The sequence below is a fragment of the Chroicocephalus ridibundus genome, chromosome 29 (genome assembly GCF_963924245.1).
Source record: "Chroicocephalus ridibundus chromosome 29, bChrRid1.1, whole genome shotgun sequence".
NCBI lineage: Eukaryota > Metazoa > Chordata > Aves > Charadriiformes > Laridae > Chroicocephalus > Chroicocephalus ridibundus.
The window spans coordinates 43,279-61,407 of NC_086312.1; the positions used below are offsets into that span (position 1 = coordinate 43,279).

The 18,129-nt window shown below is 59.9% G+C and overlaps 1 protein-coding gene across 1 annotated transcript in view; it reads left to right on the forward strand.

Annotated features, from left to right (window-relative positions):
- Positions 1-624: 624 nt before the first annotated feature.
- WIZ (WIZ zinc finger) overlaps positions 625-18,129 on the forward strand; it is a 61,794-nt gene continuing 44,289 nt past the window's right edge. The window contains 3 exon segments of the mRNA XM_063318974.1: positions 625-828; positions 830-975; positions 7,742-8,196. Coding sequence (XP_063175044.1) covers positions 634-828; positions 830-975; positions 7,742-8,196 — 796 coding nt within the window. The 5' untranslated portion in view covers positions 625-633.

Genomic DNA, 18,129 nt, shown 5'->3' on the forward strand with positions numbered 1-18,129 from the left:
CGTGGGGACAGGGCCACGGGGGACGCTTTGAGGATCACAGGGACACGGGGACACTTTGGAATAGGGCCACGGGGACACATCAGAGATCACAGGGCCATGGAGACCGCTGGGGACAGGCCCATGGGGACACTTTGGGGGTGACAGGGCCACGGGGACCCCTTGGGACAGGGCCATGGGGACACTCTGTGGATAACAGGGCCATGGGGACACCGCAGGGCAGGGCCATGGGGACTCTTTGGGGACAACAGGGCCACGGGGACCCCTTGGGACAAGGCCACCGGGTCCCCTGGGCGCTGACGGGACCCCCGGGGGTCCCCTCAGCGCCGCCCCTCCCCAGCCCAGCCCGACCTTCCCCTTCCGCCCCCCCAAGATGGCGGCGCGCCGTCGCCGTCGCTCGCCGATGACGCAAAACGCCCGCGCCGCCCGCTCTCCTCCTCACCCCTCCCTCCTGGAAGGTCACCGCGCCGCCTCCCCCACCTTCCCTTCGCCACTCCCAAGATGGCGGCGGGCGCCTACCCGCTGACGTCATCAGCCGCGCGCCGCGCCGCCGGCGGAGGGCGGCGGCGGCGCGCGGCGGCCGCTCCGGCGGGGCGGGGGAGAGCGGGGGGGCGGTGGCGCCCGGCGCGGCCCAACATGGCGGCGGCGGCGGCGACAGCGGAGGCGGCGCCGGGACCCCGTTCGCCGCCCCTAAGATGTCGGCGGCGGGCCGGTGGCGCGCGGCGTGACGTAGTCAGGCCCCGCCGAAGGGAGGGGGGCGGGGGAGCGGCCGGAGCGACGCAGGAGGCGGCGGCGGCGGCGGCGGCGGCGGCGGGACCGGCCGGGCCCCCGGGGGGGGGATTTAAAGGGACCATGTCCCCGGCGCGGCGGCTGCTGTGGAGGCCGGAACCGGGCAGGAGGCGGCGGGGGCGGCGGTTGGAGCAGCGACGCCGCTGAGGAGGAGGAGGAGGAACGGCCCGGCCCCGGGGGACCGGAGGGGTGAGTGCCCGGGGTGGGGGGGCCCCGGCGGGAGACAAAGCGGAGCCGCTACCGGGGAACCCGAGGCCGGGCTGGGGGGGGGGGGTGACGCTGACACCCCCCCGGCCCCCCCCGCCGGCCCCGTCCGGGGTGCTGAAACGCGGGGTGGGGGCACCCCGGCCTCCGGGGGGGGTGGGGGGGGGCGCAGGGCCTCAGGTAACCGGGAAGGGCCCCGGGCGTCCGGGAGGTGGGGACCGGACCCCAGTGCCCGGGGAAGGCGGGCATGGCGGCGGGGGGGGGTAGTTGTCTGTGGTGATGAGGGGACCCAGGCGTCTGGGGGGGGGTATGGAGGGGAGGGGGTGTCTGTGCTGATGAGGGGGGACTCAGGTGTCCGGGGGGGACACACGGACCCAAGTGTCCCGAGGAAGGCGGGCATGGCGGGGGGGGGTGGTGTCTGTGGCGATGAGGGGGCACTCAGGTGTCCGGGGGGGGGGTACAGGGAGGGAGGGGGGGGGGTCTGTGCTGAGGAGGGACCCGGGCGTCCGGGGGGGTTATGGAGCGGAGCGGGGGGGGCGGGGGGTCTGTGGCGATGAGGGGGCACTCAGGTGTCCGGGGGGGGGGGGGGTACAGGGAGGGAGGGGGGGGTCTATGCTGAGGAGGGACCCGGGCGTCCGGGACGGGGGGGGGACGGACCCAAGCGTCCCGGGGGGGGGCGGGGGGGGATCCGTGGTGATGAGGGGGACCCAAGCGTCCGGGTGGGTGGGGGGTTCTGTGCTGAGGAGGGCACCCAGGTGTCCGGGGGGGTTATGGAGCGGGGCGGGGGGGTCTGTGGTGATGAGGGAGACTCAGGTGTCCGGGGGGGGTACAGGGGGGGAGGGGGGGTTAGTGCTGAGGAGGGACCCAGGAGCCGGGGAACGGACCCAAGCGTCCCGGGGAAGGAGGATGGGGCGGGGGGGGGGTACAGGGAGGAGGGGGGGTGTCTGTGCTGAGGAGAGAACGCAGGTGTCCGGGGGGGTATGGAGGGGAGGGGGGGTCTGTGATGAGGGGACCCAGGCATCCGAGGGGTTGGGGGGGGGGGTGTCTGTACGGAGGAGGGGACCCAGGCGTCTGGGGGGGTATGGAGGCGGTGGGGGGGGGTCTGTGATGAGGGGACCCAGGCACCCACGTGCCGGTGGGGGGATCGGGCGCCGGCAGCAGCACCGGGACACCCAGTGCCAAGCCGTGCTGGATTCAGCATCCACCGCTTGGGAATGTGGGGATGGGACAGATCCGGACCCGTGCTAACGCTTCCCCTCGGCCGTTCCGGTGCTGGTTCGTCTCCACCGCCATCACCGGTACCGTTCCTGCGCCGGTGGAAGGAGGCCGACCTCTGCCGGGCTCGTTAACTGGGGTTAAACGAGCATCCAGCGACAGCGACCTTGGAATCTCCACTGGGAGCTTTTCCTCTCTGCCGACTGGAGCGGTGTCAGAACCGGTGAGGGGCTGTGGCGGTGCCGCGGTGTTTCACCCCGTGCCGTGGTTTGGCAGCTCTGATGGGTTCGGTGGCGAGTTTTTGGCGCGGCGCCGGGAACGTTTCCTCTTCCCAAGCAGCTGGATGGCAGGGAGCGGATCGGAACCCAGCCAGTGCGGCCGCCGCACGGCACGGAGGCGAGAGCGGTGCTACTGTTGCTCGGAGCATCTTTCGGCTCATCCTGGCACGGCTCGACGCCGCTCAGAGCATCTTTCGGCTCATCCCGGCATGGCTTTACACTGGATTTCCCTCCCCGGCGCGTGGTTTAGAGGAGTTGGCACACGGACTATCCCCATTGACGCCGTGAAATCCCCCTCCGGCAGCGCCGACGATCCCGTGGCCAGATTCCCTGAGGATCCCAGCACTGGCAGAGCCCCGCATCCCAACAAATACCCTTGGCACGGGATTTGCTGGCTTACAGCTGCAACCGCTGGAGCAGATATGGAAGTGCTCCCTGGGGAATGCGTCCTTTGCTCATTCCATCTCCGAGATGGGGGGGGAAAAAAAGACCCTTTTTTGCTAAACAAGCTCGTTAACACCGGGGAGGAACGTCAGTGATCGCTTGAGCTTTCCCCAAGGAAGGAAACCATCCGGGATCCCGGCTTGAGCCATGGGAGCTTCCCAGATCCTCCCTGAATTCCTCCTGTATCAAACCTGGAGCGCTTGCTCCTCTTCGGCGTTTTCTTTGTGGGTGCGATGGGTTTTGCCCGTAAGCGCCCCGGACCGCGCGTGCTTGGTTGTGGTCTGGGACGGAGTGGGAAAGACCGGCACCGTCCTCCGGCGTCGGGGCTCCGCTCTGCCACGCGAGGAAGAATAAACCACACGGAAAAGAGGGGGGAAAAAAAAAAAAACCCCACGCAGCTGGAGTCTGCCCAGTTCGAGCGCGCTGGGAGCGTGCGGGACCCCGCGAGCTTGGCCGTGACCTGGTACGGAGGAGGAAAACCCAGCGCCGTCGTCCCGCGTTGGGGCTTTGCTCTGGCACGTGAGGAAGAAAAACCAAAAACACGTCGGGGGCGGAGGGGGGAAAAATCATGAGCCTGGAGCCTGCCCGGCTCAAGCGTGCTGGGAGCGCGCCGGACCCCGCGAGCTTGGCCGTGACCTGGTAGAGAGGAGGAAAAGCCGGCACCGTCCTCCTGTGTTGTGGCTCTGCGCTGCCAGCAAGGAAACAAAAACATGTGGGGGAAAAGAAAACACGCGGCTGGAGCCTGCCTGCTTCAAGCGCACCCGAAGCGTGCCGAACCCTGTGAGTTCGGCCCTGACCTGGCACAAAGGCGTAAAAAAATTGGTGCTGTCCTCCTTCGTCGTGACTCTGTTCTGCCGTGCAAGGGATAAAAACCGTGCGGGGGGGGGGGGGAATAAACACGCAGCTGGAGCCTGCCCGGTTCAAGCGCACTTGGAGCGCGCCGGACCCTGCGTGCTTGGCCGTGACGTGGCACGGAGGAGGAAAAACCAACGCTGTCTTCCTCTGCTCTGGTCTCTTCTGTGCCCCGCGTCTCTCGTGGCGGGGGGAGTAAAAACCGTACGGGGGGAAAAAACATGCGGCCGTAGCCTGCCCGACTCAAGCGCCGCGGGAGCGTGCCGGACCCCGCGTGCTCGGTCATGAGCCGATACGAAGTGGGGCAAAAGCAGCCACCGTCCTCATGCGTTGTGGTCCTGCTCTCCTGGCGAGGAAAAAAACCAAACTGCGTCGGGGAAAAAACTCGGGGATGTAGGCTGCCGGACTCAAGCACACCGTGAGCGCGCCGGACCCCGCGCGCTTGGTCCCGATCCACCATGGAGTGGCGGGGGGGAAAAACCAGCACGGTCCTCCTGCGCCGCAGCTGCTCTGCCACACGTTCCTCTCCCAGGGAGGGGGGAAAAAAAACCACGCAGGGAAAAACCATGCGGCCGCGGCCTGCCCCGCTCAAGCGTGCCGTGAGCGCGCCGGCCCCTGCGCGCTTAGTCGCGATCCACCACAGAGTTGGGGGGGGAAAAAACCAGCATGGTCCTCTTGCCCCGCGACTCTGCTGTGCCACGCGTTCTTCTCCCAGAGAGGAAAACAACCACGCAGAGAAAAAAAAAAAAAACGCGTGGCCGTGGCTTGCCCGACTCAAGCGTGCCATGAGCGCGCCGGACCCCGCGCGCTTGGTTGTGATCTAGCACAGAGCAGGGGGGGGCAAAAACCCAGCATTGTCCTCTTGTGCTGCGACTGCTCTGCCACACGTTCCTCTCTCCCGGAGAGGAAGAAAACCACGCAGGGGAAAAACCCACGCGGCCGTAGCCTTGCCCGACTCAAGCGCCCCGGCAGCGCGCCGGGACCCCGCGCGCTTGGTCGCGATCCCATACGAAGGAGGGGAAAAAACTGGCACCGTCCTCCTTTCCTCGCGGCCCTGCTCTTCCGAGCGAGGGGGGAAAAACGAGGAAACCCACGCCGGGTGAAAACACGCGGCCAAAACCTGCCCGGGGTAACCCACTGTGGAACCTCCGCCGGGAGGCGTTTGGCCTGGGGAAAGGCCCCTTCCTCTTGACTTCCAGGGAAGGCAGCGATTGTCCCCACTTAACCGGTTTAGCATTTAAATTGTCCCAATTCTGCTCCGCCTTTGCATGGCTCTGGGGCGATGGGCTGGGGGAAGGGTTTCCGCACTCCCCGCTTCCACCCCTTGAAGCGAGCTTGGGAAGCGAGCAGAGCTTGGGAAGCGAGCAGGGAAGCGGCTTTTTAAACTTTACGGTGAGCGCTTGGCGGGTTTTTTTTAATGAAAAAAAAAAAAATAATCTTTTTTCTTTCTTTTTTTCTTTTTCCCCCCCGCCCCGGTGAGCTTGTCCCAAGCGGGTTTTTGGGGAGGATGGTGGGTTTTTAGGGAGCGCCGCCAGCGCAGCAGACGGATGAGTGCGTGTTTTGGGAAGAGGGGGAAGGAGGGGAAAAAAAAAAAAACACACAAAAAAAAAAGGGGGGAAAACTTGGAAAATCGTGTTTTTTCGGTGAGCAAGGTGGGGGACGCGGCGCCGATGTCCCTGCGTCTTGGCTGCGCCAGCGCGTGTTTTGGTGGGTCGAGGTGCTGGTGGGTGACGCTGAGCGCGATGCCGGGGTGCAGATGGGGGATTTTGGTGTCATTTGGGGGGATTTCAGCCTGGCTGCGGCGAGACACGTTTCGGTGAGCAAAGGTTGGGACCGTGCCGGTGAACGCCGGTGCCAAAGGGATGCTGCGGTTTATCGCTGGGGAAAGGTGCCTGCGGGATGCCAGATTCGGTCCTGGAGTTGGCTGGGATCAAACCCATGTCCCCAAAAAACCCGCAGCTTTTAAAAATAAACCAATTTTGTGGGGTTTTTTGACCCGTTCTCACCTGGATGGATCCCCCTGGTGCAGGGATGCGCCGGGGTCCCCGGCCGGGCTGAGACGTGGCTGCAATTAAAAAGGTAAAACTCCGCAATGGCTTTTTCCGCCCTTGGATCCAGGTGCTCCTGCCTGTCCCCTGCCAGCTTTGCCGCCACGCACCCGGCGCCTTGCCGTGCCGTTTTATTTCCTTGCAGCGGGGCGAGACATTTTGGGGCGACTCCTGGAACGCCGGGAAAAACCGGGAGAAATGCCGTCACTAGGCCGTCTGCCGGGCTCCCATCCTGCCGGCACTGTGCCACATGGAGGTTTCTCCGACGTTCCTTGCCGGCATGATGGATGAGCCACCATGGCACGATGAGAGATGCAGTAAAAAGGGAATGTCGTGCGCGTCCGACCGGATTTAAGCCGGATTCTGGTTAAAAATGATGTCACGATCCACCGGTTCTTCCCGGTAAATCGGTGCGAGGAGAGCAGGTGGCTTCATCCCGGCGGAGCATCCCTCATCCCGGCCCACCGGCACTGAGCCACCGCCGCGTCGGACCCCAAAAAGCCTACAAATTTGGGGTTTGCTCCCCCAAAACCCCGCAGGGGCTTGGGCGGGAAGCATCGTTGCGGTGCCGCTCTTCGGGGTGAGAGCATCCCGCCAGCACGGTGTTGGGCATCGGGTGCCGTTTTGGGGCGACGCCGGAGGTATATCCGTACAAACCGAAGCCAGCCGGAGCCACCGATCCTCATGGAAGAAAGACACCTGCCCGCGGAGCCAACGTATTTTTAATTTATTTAATTGACTGCCTATTTTCACCTCTTCTTGGCAAACTTAACCCACGGTGGCTCCGGGCATCGTTCTCCGGGGAAGCGATGGGCAACCGGCTGCTTCGGGGCGGGAGAGATTTGAAGGTGGCCGCCGGGCGTCGGGGTTTGCTCCATCGCTCTCCTCCCTCGGCCCCGGGGCGGGGAAACATCTTGCGCCAGCTCGAATAATTCCCTCTTCATTTGCATTCTTACCTTGAAGGTATTTATAGTCTCTTCTCTGCCTTCTCCTTCCTCGCCGGGGTAAATTTAGCTCCTTCGCTCTCCTCCTGTGCCTTTATCCTCCAGCGGAGCTGATAAGCTCGGCTTTTTAGCTCCGTTTTCCTCCTGTTTTTCCCCCTCTCCGCCCACCCGGATCAGGATTCGACCCAATATCTTCACCCGGCAGAGATCAGGATCTCCTTTATTTCTCCTAATTAGTTTCTTTTTCACCCTTTAACCTGCAGCGGCATCGGGTGGTAGAAGGTGTTTGGTTTATTTTTGAGGGGGTTCCGCATTGGGGCGGCCAGTACCTGGTTCCCCCCCGAGGGTCCCCAAGCCCTTCGAGGGGTCCCCAAGCCCTTCGAGGGGTCCCCAGCGTGAAGGTACCACTTTGTCCCATTGGCTTATGGGGGAAGGATGCGGCACAGCATCCCAAAATCCCCCCCCACGCCCCCGTTTTGGGGGCGGCCATCCCCATTTTGGGGCAGAGCCGAGCCCCCAGGGGGTGCGAACTGGCACCTTTCCCAGCGCCGCGTCGTGGGGATTGAAATTTTGGGGGGGGATAAATAATCAATTTGAGGATGACAAGGGTTTTTTTGGGGGGGGGGTGCGTGGCAGGGGATGGAGGGGCCCACAGGGTCCTGAGCCGTTCTTCTGGCAAATCGCGGTTTGGAAGGCGGAGGAAAAAAACCCTCCGTATCGGGGAGAAGCGGCACCTTTTGTGGTTCATCGACTCCAGCAGGGACCCGGCACCGCGTCAGCTACCGGCAGCACCAGTTTTCCCAAGGGATGAGTGATGGCACCCGATGTCTTGCCCAAACTCCATGGCATTGAGAGCTTTGGTGCCCGCAGCGAGGGTTTTCCAGCACGAGCCGCCACCGTTTCTCCTCCATCTCTGCAAAATCCAGCCTCTTTTCTCATTTTCTCCTCTTTTATCTCTTATTTCTTCTAGATTTTGCCGGCAGTCCCTGGCCGCCAACCCTCCCGAGTGCCGGCGCGGTGTTTTTTTCCGAGTGACACAGCACAATCGGCGAGGGATGGAGAAAGCTGTCCCTAATTTCTCAGAGCGCCAAGGAGATGGAGGCAGAGCCCTGTTAATGACACCGGAGCCAAACAAAGAGACTTTTCCTGCCCTTGAGTGCCCCCAAGGCGAAGAACGAAGAGCTGCTTTCCTTCAAGATGCAAAAAAGCCCCTGGAGAACCTGGCTTTATCTGGGACGTCGGTGGAAACGGAGACGGAGCTCGAGGAAGATGCTTTCTATGCTGCGGATGATCTGGCGACGATGAGCAGGGAGGGGAAGGGACCCTCCGGCGCTGAGTTGCGCCCGTTGCAAGAGGACCCCGACTTCTTCTCGTCGCTCTCCCGTCAGGAGCCTGACGTCGCCCTGGAAGCGCACGATGTGGCCGGTAAGTCCCTGGTTGATGCCGTTGGGGTGGCTTCTTGGGGGACGGGGATGTCTCCCGGCGCTTCGTGCGTGGCCGGTGATGCTCGGGTTGATTTGGTTGGTTTGCCTGATGGTTGCACCATTGCGGTGGGGTGGTGTGGGCAGGCGTTTTCTGTCTTGGCGTTGGAGATGTTCCTCAGCTCTCAGCATCTCGCGGTGAAACGGGACCCGTACAGTGAGAAACGCGTGATTTTGATGTAAGGAGAAACGGGGATGTGAATGCTGCGCTGGGATCCCTGTGCTGTTGTGCCACCACCCGGCTGCAGCACCACAGACGGGCACAAAACCTGGTGGTGGGTCAAGCTGGTGGCTTTTTGGAGGCTCCTCATCCCAAACTGAAGGTGCCCCCAAAAGGGGCCACCTTGCCCATCGCCATGCGAGGTGGTCGTGTTCCACCACGTGTCGGTGTGGGGCTGGTGCCGTGTCGGGAGGGAGCAGGTGGGAACTGCGCCTCACCGCCGGTGACACGTGTTTTTGGTATTGCTGGTGAAGCCGCGGCTGTGCCGAGCAGAGCGAAACCGTGACACCTGCGCCTGGCCTCACTGAATTCCCCTCTTCTCGAAACGGAAACCTTCCTCCGGCGCTGCCGAGGGCGGCTGCAGGGCAAAGGCATCGTCCCCTGCCCCACTGCTCGGTGCTGGGCTGCCGGTGTTGTGCGGGTGACGGGGGATGAGCAGCTCCGATAGGGACTGGTTGGTCTCCAGTGCTGGTGTGGAGCTATTCTGGGATGACCTTGGCATCGTGAAAACCCCCTATGTGTGCTGGCTGCTCTTGGAGGGGATGTCCTGTTATGGGGTGGGGGATCTTCGTCACCCATGGGAGACCCCCTTGGGTCTGTCTATGGCTTGGCTCTGGAGAAACTCTCCTCCAAGGGCTCTTGGGTGAGTGGGGAGGTTTTCATAGAATGGTTTGGGTTGGAGACACCTTGTCCCCCTTGTCAAAGACCATCTAGTCTGACTCCTTGCAGCAGACATGGATATCTTCCACTACATGAGGTTGCTCAGAGCTCCATCCAGTGTGATCTTGAACACTTCCAATGATGGAGCATCCGTATCTTTTCTGGGCAACCTCGTCCAATGTCTCAGCACCTTCATCATAAAACATTTCTTCCTTAGGTCCAATCTAAATCTACCCTCTTCCAGCTTAAAACTGTTGTCCTTTGTCCTACGGGTCTTGGTAAGGCCCCCATATAAGCCACAAGAAGGTCTCCCCAGAGCCTTCGCTTCTCCAGGCTGGACAACCTCAACTCTTACCAGCCTTTCTTTATGGGAGAGGTGCTCCAGCTCTTGGATCATCTTTGTGGCCTCCTCTAACAGGTCCTTCTCCACCAGCTGCTCTCAATCCCCTAGTTTGATATTGGCGATTGCCCCAAGCAAGGTGTAGGACCTTCCATTTGGCCTCATTGAACTTCATGAGGTTCGTGTTGGCCCACTTCTTGGCCCATCAAGAAGTCATGTTGGCCTGTCAGCGTCCTTCTGGATGTCATCCCTTCTCTCAAGGTATCAACTCAGTTTGGTGTCACCCACAAACTTGCTGAGGGTGTGCTCAATCCATGTTGGTGTTGGAGATAATAAACAGCATTGGTCCCAGTGTGGACGCTTGAGGGACTCCACTTGTTACTGGTTTCCACTTGGGCATTGAGATGTTGACTCTAACTCTTTGTATGTGGCTCTCCGGCCGATTCCTTATCTATCGAGCGCAGCTGCTGCAAGTTGTCCATTCATCTGTAGATCCCTGCTTGTCTGGTGTGTGTTCTCTGCCTTTGGAGGATTAACCCCATCCCACCTCAACTTCTCCATCATTTCAATGCTGGAGAGGTCCCTCCACCATCCTCAGTCCTATCTGAACCCCTCCACACGTTTGCAACCCTCCTGTCCTTCCCCATCCCCATGTCTTCACTGGAAAATGAGGTGGGTGGTGGCCACGGATCCGGTCAGTGATTTGCCTCGTTAATTGTCCCCTGGATGGTGGGTGGGTCGCCTTTTCCCCAGCTGGAAGCGGTGACAGCAGTGGAGTCATTGGCTGCAATTGTTCTTCAACGCCACATCCCTGTGATGAGTTTGCCCATCTCCACAATCACCCGTTGACTTAAAACCTTATCTCCTGGCGCAGGCGACCTGTTTGGTGGGTCCCGTTGTTATTTACCCACCATGAGGTGGGTGGGGAAGGGACCACGTTGCATCTGGGAAGCTTTTCAGCTCTCTGTTCTTTCACCATGGTCAACAGATGGAAAATTATCTCTAGGGGATGGACGGACGTTTAAACGGGTGTTTAAAGATGGTGTTTGAAGAAGGAGGGAGTTGGTGCCCAGAAGATAGCGAGGGTAGTGTTAGGAGATGGAGAATGTCTCCATCCGGGTGTCCAACCTGGCTCTGGATGGGTGGTGGGGCTCACTTGGGGTCCTGGGGTGCTTTGGGTGGATCCAGCTCTGCTCATGGGCAGACTTAAGGAGGTGTGACTGGAGGGGCTGGGCACTTCTCGGGTAGAAAAAAATGAGGTGAAATGGCCCAAAATGCCCCAAAGTAGAGGCTGAGGCTGGCACGCTGGTCTAAAGGTCCTTTGGGGTGGAAAGACCCTCCACAAATGCTTGCAGTACCGCCAGCCTCAAGGGTTTGGGGTTCTTCTGCTGTCTCCAACAGCCTCGGCACGGCAAAATTATCCCGGCATCTGCCGAGTGCCACCGACCATGAGTATGGCGGCTGCGGTCGGTTTTCAGAGCCAGGCAGAGTCCGGTGCTGCCGGGAGATCAGCAAGCGATCGCTGGGAGAGACGTTCCCCCTTAGTGAGGTTTTTGGGGTGCCCTCGGCATGGAGCATCCCTCCCGAGCAGCAGTGTGTCCTGCTTGCGTGCCGGAGAGTGCCGAGACAGTGCCGGTGCAGCAGCACACCCCGCACGGTGCAACCCACCAAACGATGGTGGTCCAGGAGAGGAGATGGCGGAAGAAACCCAAAGAAACCCCACGTCGTGGCTTGCCCCGGTGCCGGCAAGCGCGGTGCGTGAGCTCGTTAGCAGAGTAACGAGCGCCGTGGTGGCTCGGGGCAGCTGCTCCGTTCTGCCCGACCGAGCTTCGAGCTGGCGAGGAAGGAAGGAGCTGCTGCTGGGGGATTTCCCCAGCCCCGGTCGTGGTACCCGAACCGTCGTCCCGTTTTCGGCTGGAGGCAACCGTGAGTGATGGGGGCTGGGTGCCACGTCCCACGGGGACCCTTCTTGTGGCTTTTTGGTGGCCTCGTCTCCCCTCCTTGCTCTTTGGGGGGCTGTTTTGGGCTGCTCACGGGGGTTTTTTGGGGGGGTCTGCGCCACGTGTGGGCTGTTTCAGAAGGGGTTTGGGTGATTTGTCGTTGTGGGTGGCAGCAGCGGGGCTGGAGATGCTCCAACCTTTGCCCCGTTCCTATTTTGGGGCTCATCCCCGTCCCCCCCGGGGTGAAGGTGAGGGACCTGGGGATGGTTTATCTTCTGGCTGCGGTTCCCTCCTCATTTCCCGAATCACCGGCACCCTTGTCAACCCGCGCCGGGGGGAGTTTTTCTTCCCCGTGTCGGTGTGGGATGGTTGCACCCCGTGGAGACGTCGAGTTTTTGCTCGGTTCTTCCTCCCTTACCGTGCTTCTGGTGTCACATTGGCACGGGGCTGGTCCCCTCGGTCCCCCCTTGTCCCCGGTCACCCGGCTGCGTGTCCCCCCCTGGAGGTTTCGGTGGAGGTGAGGGGGTCCCATGGGTGCGTGGGGTGGGAGGGACGGCACCCAGCTCCTCCCCGCGCTTGGGGATGGTGCCACGAGGTCCCCGATTGCCGTGGCAGCGTGGGGTGTCACAAGGTCCCCGAGACAGCGACGTCTTGCTCTGGAGATGCTGTGGCGGTGTGGGGTGTGACGACAGTCCCCAGTTTGGGGACATCATGCTTTGGGATTGCCATGGCAGTGTGAGGTGTCGCTACGGTCCCCAGTTTGGGGACGTCATGCTTTGGGATTGCCATGGCAGCGTGAGGTGTCACTACGGTCCCCAGTTTGGGGACGTCATGCTTTGGGATTGCCGTGGCAGCGTGAGGTGTCACTACGGTCCCCAGTTTGGGGATGTCATGCTTTGGGATGGCCGTGGCAGTGTGGGGTGTGACAAGGTCCCCAATACAGGCGCGTGCTGCTCTGTGGATGCTGCGGCAGTGCGCGGTGTCTCCCAAGGTCCCTGATCCAGGGACAGCAGGATGCTCCGGGGATGCCGCGCCACTGTGGGGCGTCACAAGGTCCCCAGTGCAGGGACACCCTGCTCTGGGGATTCCGTGGCAGTGTGGGATGTCACAAACGTCCCCGTGGCATCGAGCAGTGCCACAAGGTCCCCAGCACTCTGTGGGTGGCAAAGCCCCGTAGCGAGTCGGTGCCACGGGCTCACGTCCCCACCCGTGACCTCTGCCTGGGAGCTGCCACATTAATTAACCGAATTAATCAAGGCAAAGCGTGCGTTGATTTAATACGAGAAAGGTAGAAGAGGGGAAACAAGTGTTAGTGGTCCCGATGCGAGATTATCGATCTGAAATCTGCCGTTCCTGCCGCTGGAACTGCTGGATATGTCTTGATTTCGCCAAATCTTCTCTTTTGTGCCTTAAACCGTGTTGAATCGCCGGCACGGGATCCGACCGAGCGACTGCGGGTCACCATCGGGTTCCTCTTCTGCTCCCGGTCGCGTCGGAGGTGGGGGGTTTGATTTGGTTTTGGTGTTTTGATGTCCCCGGTTCTGCAGGAGCAGGGTTTTATCCATCGCACCTCGGGCTGGAAAGCCCCAGCTGAGGCACGCCGTGAGGTTTGCCCGCGCGCCAAACTGGGACGACCGGGGAAAAAGCCCAGTTCGGGTACAAACAGCTTGTGTGCTTTAACTAAAAAAAAGTGTGTTTTCATCCCAAATTGCTTTAATGACCCGCCCGTGATGGGAACCCAAGGCCTTTCCCCGTGCTGCAGGCGCTGAAACCTGGCTGCAGCGTCGTTTATTCCCAATTTAGAGCTTTTTATGGTTATTTTGATTGCGATCGCTGGGAAGCCACTCTCGGTTTAGTTCGGAGCCGTTTCTAGCTCGGGGGCGGGGGGAAGAAATGTCTTTTTTGTGGGTTTTTTTGTTTTTTCTTTAGGATCTGGGTGACTAAATAAATCCACCGTGTCTTTTTTTTTTTTGGGGGGGGAGGCGATACGGAAGAGGTGGCGGAAAACCAGAGCCCACGAGGCTTGTTCGGCACCGCACCCTGCACCACCTCGTCCTCTCGGCAGGACCAAACCCCCCCTCCCCCCCCCCCCCCAAAAAAAAAACCTCTCCAACTTTGGGGGGGGGGGGGAATCACCCCTTTGAGCTCCCCAAAGGATGCAGCGTCGGGCGGCGCGGTCGCTCGGGAAGCTGGAGATGGAGAAGTTTTTCCAGGATTATTTTTTTTTTTTTTTCCCCCCCCTCTTAACGCTCCGCTCAAGATGAGACGATGCCGGGGAAAAGAGGTAGGGGAGGCGCTCACGGCGCCGGGCTTTTAATTTATACAGGTCTGACAGCGAGGACAATACCCAAGATGGACTGCTTGTGGCAGGGGCTGAGGCTCAGCCTTTGTCCCACCTCCGTGTCCCTTTTGTTTTCTCCACCTATTTTATTTCCCCCTCCCTTCTCCTTTCTTTTTAATCCCTTCTTCTGCGTCCCCTCGCCATCCTTCCTCCCCTTCCCCCTCCAGTCTTGACTTGCAAGAACCGCGCTCGCGGGCCAAGAGCCTCTTTTGATCCATCCCTCCGAGCACCGTTAAGGAGCTCTTGAAGTTGAGATCGCTCCCGGGAGAGGCCGATCCCGACGCTCGGAGATCCCCTCCCCTCTCCAGCATCCGCGTGCGCCACCCGATTATTTTTTTTTTTTTAATACATATATTTTTATTATTTTTCTTTTCACTTCTGGAATGAAACTCAAGAGCCCACTTGAGTCACGCACAAGAGCTGGGGGAAGGATGCTCGGAGCCGCCTTTGCCTCCTCTCCCGAAATCGAGGGGCAGGATGCGGCGTTCCCGGGGCAGAGGTGGGCTCGGCGCCCGCTGCCCGCACAAGGAACGACCCCGGGGAAAGGCGCTGGCTTGTCCCGACAGCTCAGCGCTCACCGGTCCCGGTTGTAGGTATTTTTTTCTTTCCGGATACACTCTCGGAAAATAATTAGATAGCAGAAATATGCCCCGGGGTGTGACGCTGTGGCGGGTATTGGGAAGTTGTCCCCATCCGTGTCGGCAGCCTGGAGTGGTTTTGGGGACAACCCATCCTTGGGTTGGCAGTAATTTGGGTTTTAATTGCCGCTGGGGAATAACGATGCTCACCCGTTTGGCCTCATCCCCCTCTTCAGTGCTGAGAAAAACCTGGTTTTGGGATGCCGCTGCCCGGAGGGTGATGTCTGGCTTAAATTGTCTTAAAAAAGGGTAATTTCAAGCTGCAAGGCTCCGACTGTGGCTCAGTTTCCCCTGGAAAATCCCACTGCCACGGAGGGGAGGGATCTGGGCTGCGCACTTGGCTGCCCTTGCGAAATGGGGAGAAATCCAGCGGGATTGGCGCTGGTGGGAGCTCCCAGTGTCTGTTCACGGAGCGTGTCCTCGTAGACGTCCTCAGCCCTGGCCTCTGAGATATCGCCACCTTGGTTGTCGTTAAAGCAAAGCTCGTTAGACGCCGCAGGGGCTTTTCTAGGGGTGTCCTGCGAGACGGGAGCTGCTCTCCAGGCTGAGCACAAGGCGCTGCGGGGATTTTGTGGGACAAGGGAATCACAGGGATGAAACCGCCTGAATTTGGGTCATTTTGGGGTTGCTGGCGCCGGTGGCAAATCACCGTGCGTCGGGCTGGCTCCGGATCCCCGTTCCCATGTTCTCCAGCTCCCTCTCCACCCCGGAACCTCTCCAGGGTGGGGTGGTTTTCACCCCAAAAAACGTGCCCGTCCTCCCTGGGGGGGACACAGGAGGTGGTGGATGAAGGCTGAACGACTCTCCGAACCTTCTTCCCTCCTCCGAAAGCCCCGCGTATCCTTTCGCAGGGGATGGGAGGAGCAGGGAAAGAGGACAAAGGTAGTTTTTCTTCGCTGGGAAGAGCAAAGTCTGCACGGTGCTTAAATAACCAAACCGCCGCGGGGCGGATGGAGATAAGGAGGAAGCGGCTGGAAAAGCACCGGTGGCAGCTCGGCTGTACGGCAGAAATCAATAAATCCCGGTGGTGGATGGATGTCGCCGTCCAGGGATGCCCAGATGAATCCGTACCACGTGGCTGGGTGCTGGGCTCAGGCTCCCGCCCGCCCTTTGGATGTTGGGCCCTGGCAAAGCTGGATTTGAGCTGTATGGCGTGTTTTTTCCTGGTCTGTGCAACAAAGGATTTGGAGACGGGAGACATGCCGGGTAGTTTGCGGGTGCAAGGTGTTGCAAAGGGCCATGTGCGCTGCTAAAACTGTGTGGCAGGCATCAAATATTGCTGGAAATAGCAAATGTTTACTGGTTGCTTTGGATGGCCCCGAATTGAGATGTTGGACGGAGCTGGTGGGTGGCCCCCAATTGGGGTGTCGGATTTTGGATGGAGCTGGTGGGTGGCCCCCAATTGGGGTGTCGGGTTTTGGATGGAGCTGGTGGGTGGCCCCCAATTGGGGTGTTGGGTTTTGGATGGAGCTGGTGGGTGGCCCCCAACTGGGGTGTTGGGTTTGGGGTGGAGCTGGTGGGTGGCCCCCAATTGGGGTGTTGGGTTTGGGGTGGAGCTGGCGGGTGGCCCCCAATTGGGGTGTCGGGTTTTGGATGGAGCTGGTGGGTGGCCCCCAATTGGGGTGTTGGGTTTTGGATGGAGCTGGTGGGTGGCCCCCAACTGGGGTGTTGGGTTTGGGGTGGAGCTGGCGGGTGGCCCCCAACTGGGGTGTTGGGTTTGGGGTGGAGCTGGCGGGTGGCCCCAAAATGGGGTGTTGGGTTTGGGGTGGAGCTGGCGGGTGGCCCCCAACTGGGGTGTTGGGTTTGGGGTGGAGCTGGTGGATGGCCCTGAATTGGGGTGTTGGGTTTGGGGTGGAGCTGGCGGGTGGCCCCCAATTGGGGTGTCGGGTTTTGGATGGAGCTGGTGGGTGGCCCCCAATTGGGGTGTTGGGTTTTGGATGGAGCTGGTGGGTGGCCCCCAACTGGGGTGTTGGGTTTGGGGTGGAGCTGGCGGGTGGCCCCCAACTGGGGTGTTGGGTTTGGGGTGGAGCTGGCGGGTGGCCCCAAAATGGGGTGTTGGGTTTGGGGTGGAGCTGGCGGGTGGCCCCCAACTGGGGTGTTGGGTTTGGGGTGGAGCTGGTGGATGGCCCTGAATTGGGGTGTTGGGTTTTGGATGGAGTTGGTGGGTGGCCCCCAATTGGGGTGTTGGATTTTGGATGGAGCTGGTGGGTGGCCCCGAATTGGGGTGTCGGGTGTTGGATGGAGCTGGCGGATGGCCTGGAATTGGGGTGCCGGGTGTCGGATGGAACTGGTGTACGGCCCCAGATTTGGGTGTCGGGTTTTGGATGGTGCATGGCTCTGCTCGCCACCTCGACAGCCCTGCCCCGTTAGGGCTTGGCAAAACTCCCTCAAGACTTTACGGGCTGCAGAGCTGATCCAAACAGATCCACCGCTAAAAAAAAAAAACCCCAATAATTGCCATTTTTTGAGCCATGCGTCACCATAGCACATCTGCCCTCTGGAGACCTTGTGGCCAGTCTGGTGATAAATAAGATAACTTTGTGTTGCATTAATCTCGATGACGTTGAGTGGATGTGCGTGGTCCAGTTGCAATTTCACATTAAAATACTGAAAAGCATCTTCACCCAGAGCCACACCGGGAGCAGCTGGAGAAAGGGAGATGATTTTAGGATGAGTGATTTTTTTTTTTTTTTTTTTTTTTTTTTAATGCCTGTCACTAGGAGCCTGCAATAGGGACTTCCAGTGGAGCACAAATCAACCCTATGGGGACGTGGGTTGGCTGGAGGAGTGCTAAAGCGGTGGCATTTGGTGGCTGCGTTTCAATGCTGTCCTCCAGGCAAAGTAAGGGATCCTTCATGTGCCCGAGATGGAGAACTCGTGTCCGGAAATTGCGCAAAATAATGGTTTAACATCATTTTACCGCAGCTGAAGGAACATCTCTTGCTCTACTCTTGGTGGTGTCCTCCTGTCCCCGAGCAGGTCACCGGTGTTGGGCTTGTTCCGCATCAGCTGCCAACAGCTACGAGCAAAGAGATGGAGAAGGGAAGCAGCATTTGGGGCTTGCACAAAGAGAGTGTTGGTCTCTTAAATGGAGGTTTCCAAAGAGCAATTTCTGCTGTTGCTCAACTGTTGGTTGAGTCCGTGCGGCTGTCTTGGTCTGAGCTGTCCCAGATGGTGGTTGTACAGCCCCGTGCCCAGCGAGACACAAAAGAAATCCAAGAAATTGGTCCTTGAAGTCTTCTGGTAGATGTTTACATGGTTTACAAGTCCAACCCTTAAACTCTCTCTTAACTAACTCTTGAATTCTTTGCTGTGGAACGTGTGTGAGAGTCTTGAGATGCTGCCGAAGAGCATCTGCATGGCACTTCTTGGGGGTAGGGACTTGCAGATGAGAGGCGGGAGCAAAGAGCCGGAGCCGTTGGTCTACGGGAGCCTGGGAAATAAAATTAACAGATTGAAGAGGCCAAAATATACTCAGCCCTTGCAATGACAAGGTTTGTCCTAGATCTGGGCTTTGGTGGTGTGATGAGACCTCATGACACTGTCCTAGTTTTAATTGTGAAGCATTGGAATGAGTTTTAGGGGTGTTTTGAGGGAAAACATGTCGTTCCTGCAAGGTGGGTCCCCCCGCGAAGTGCTCCACAGCGTAGGAAATCATGCTTTGGGCTGATCTTGGGTTGAGTAGCGAGTTCCGGGTGCCTCTAAAGCTTTTTTCTGGAGCGGAGCAGCTCACGTGTA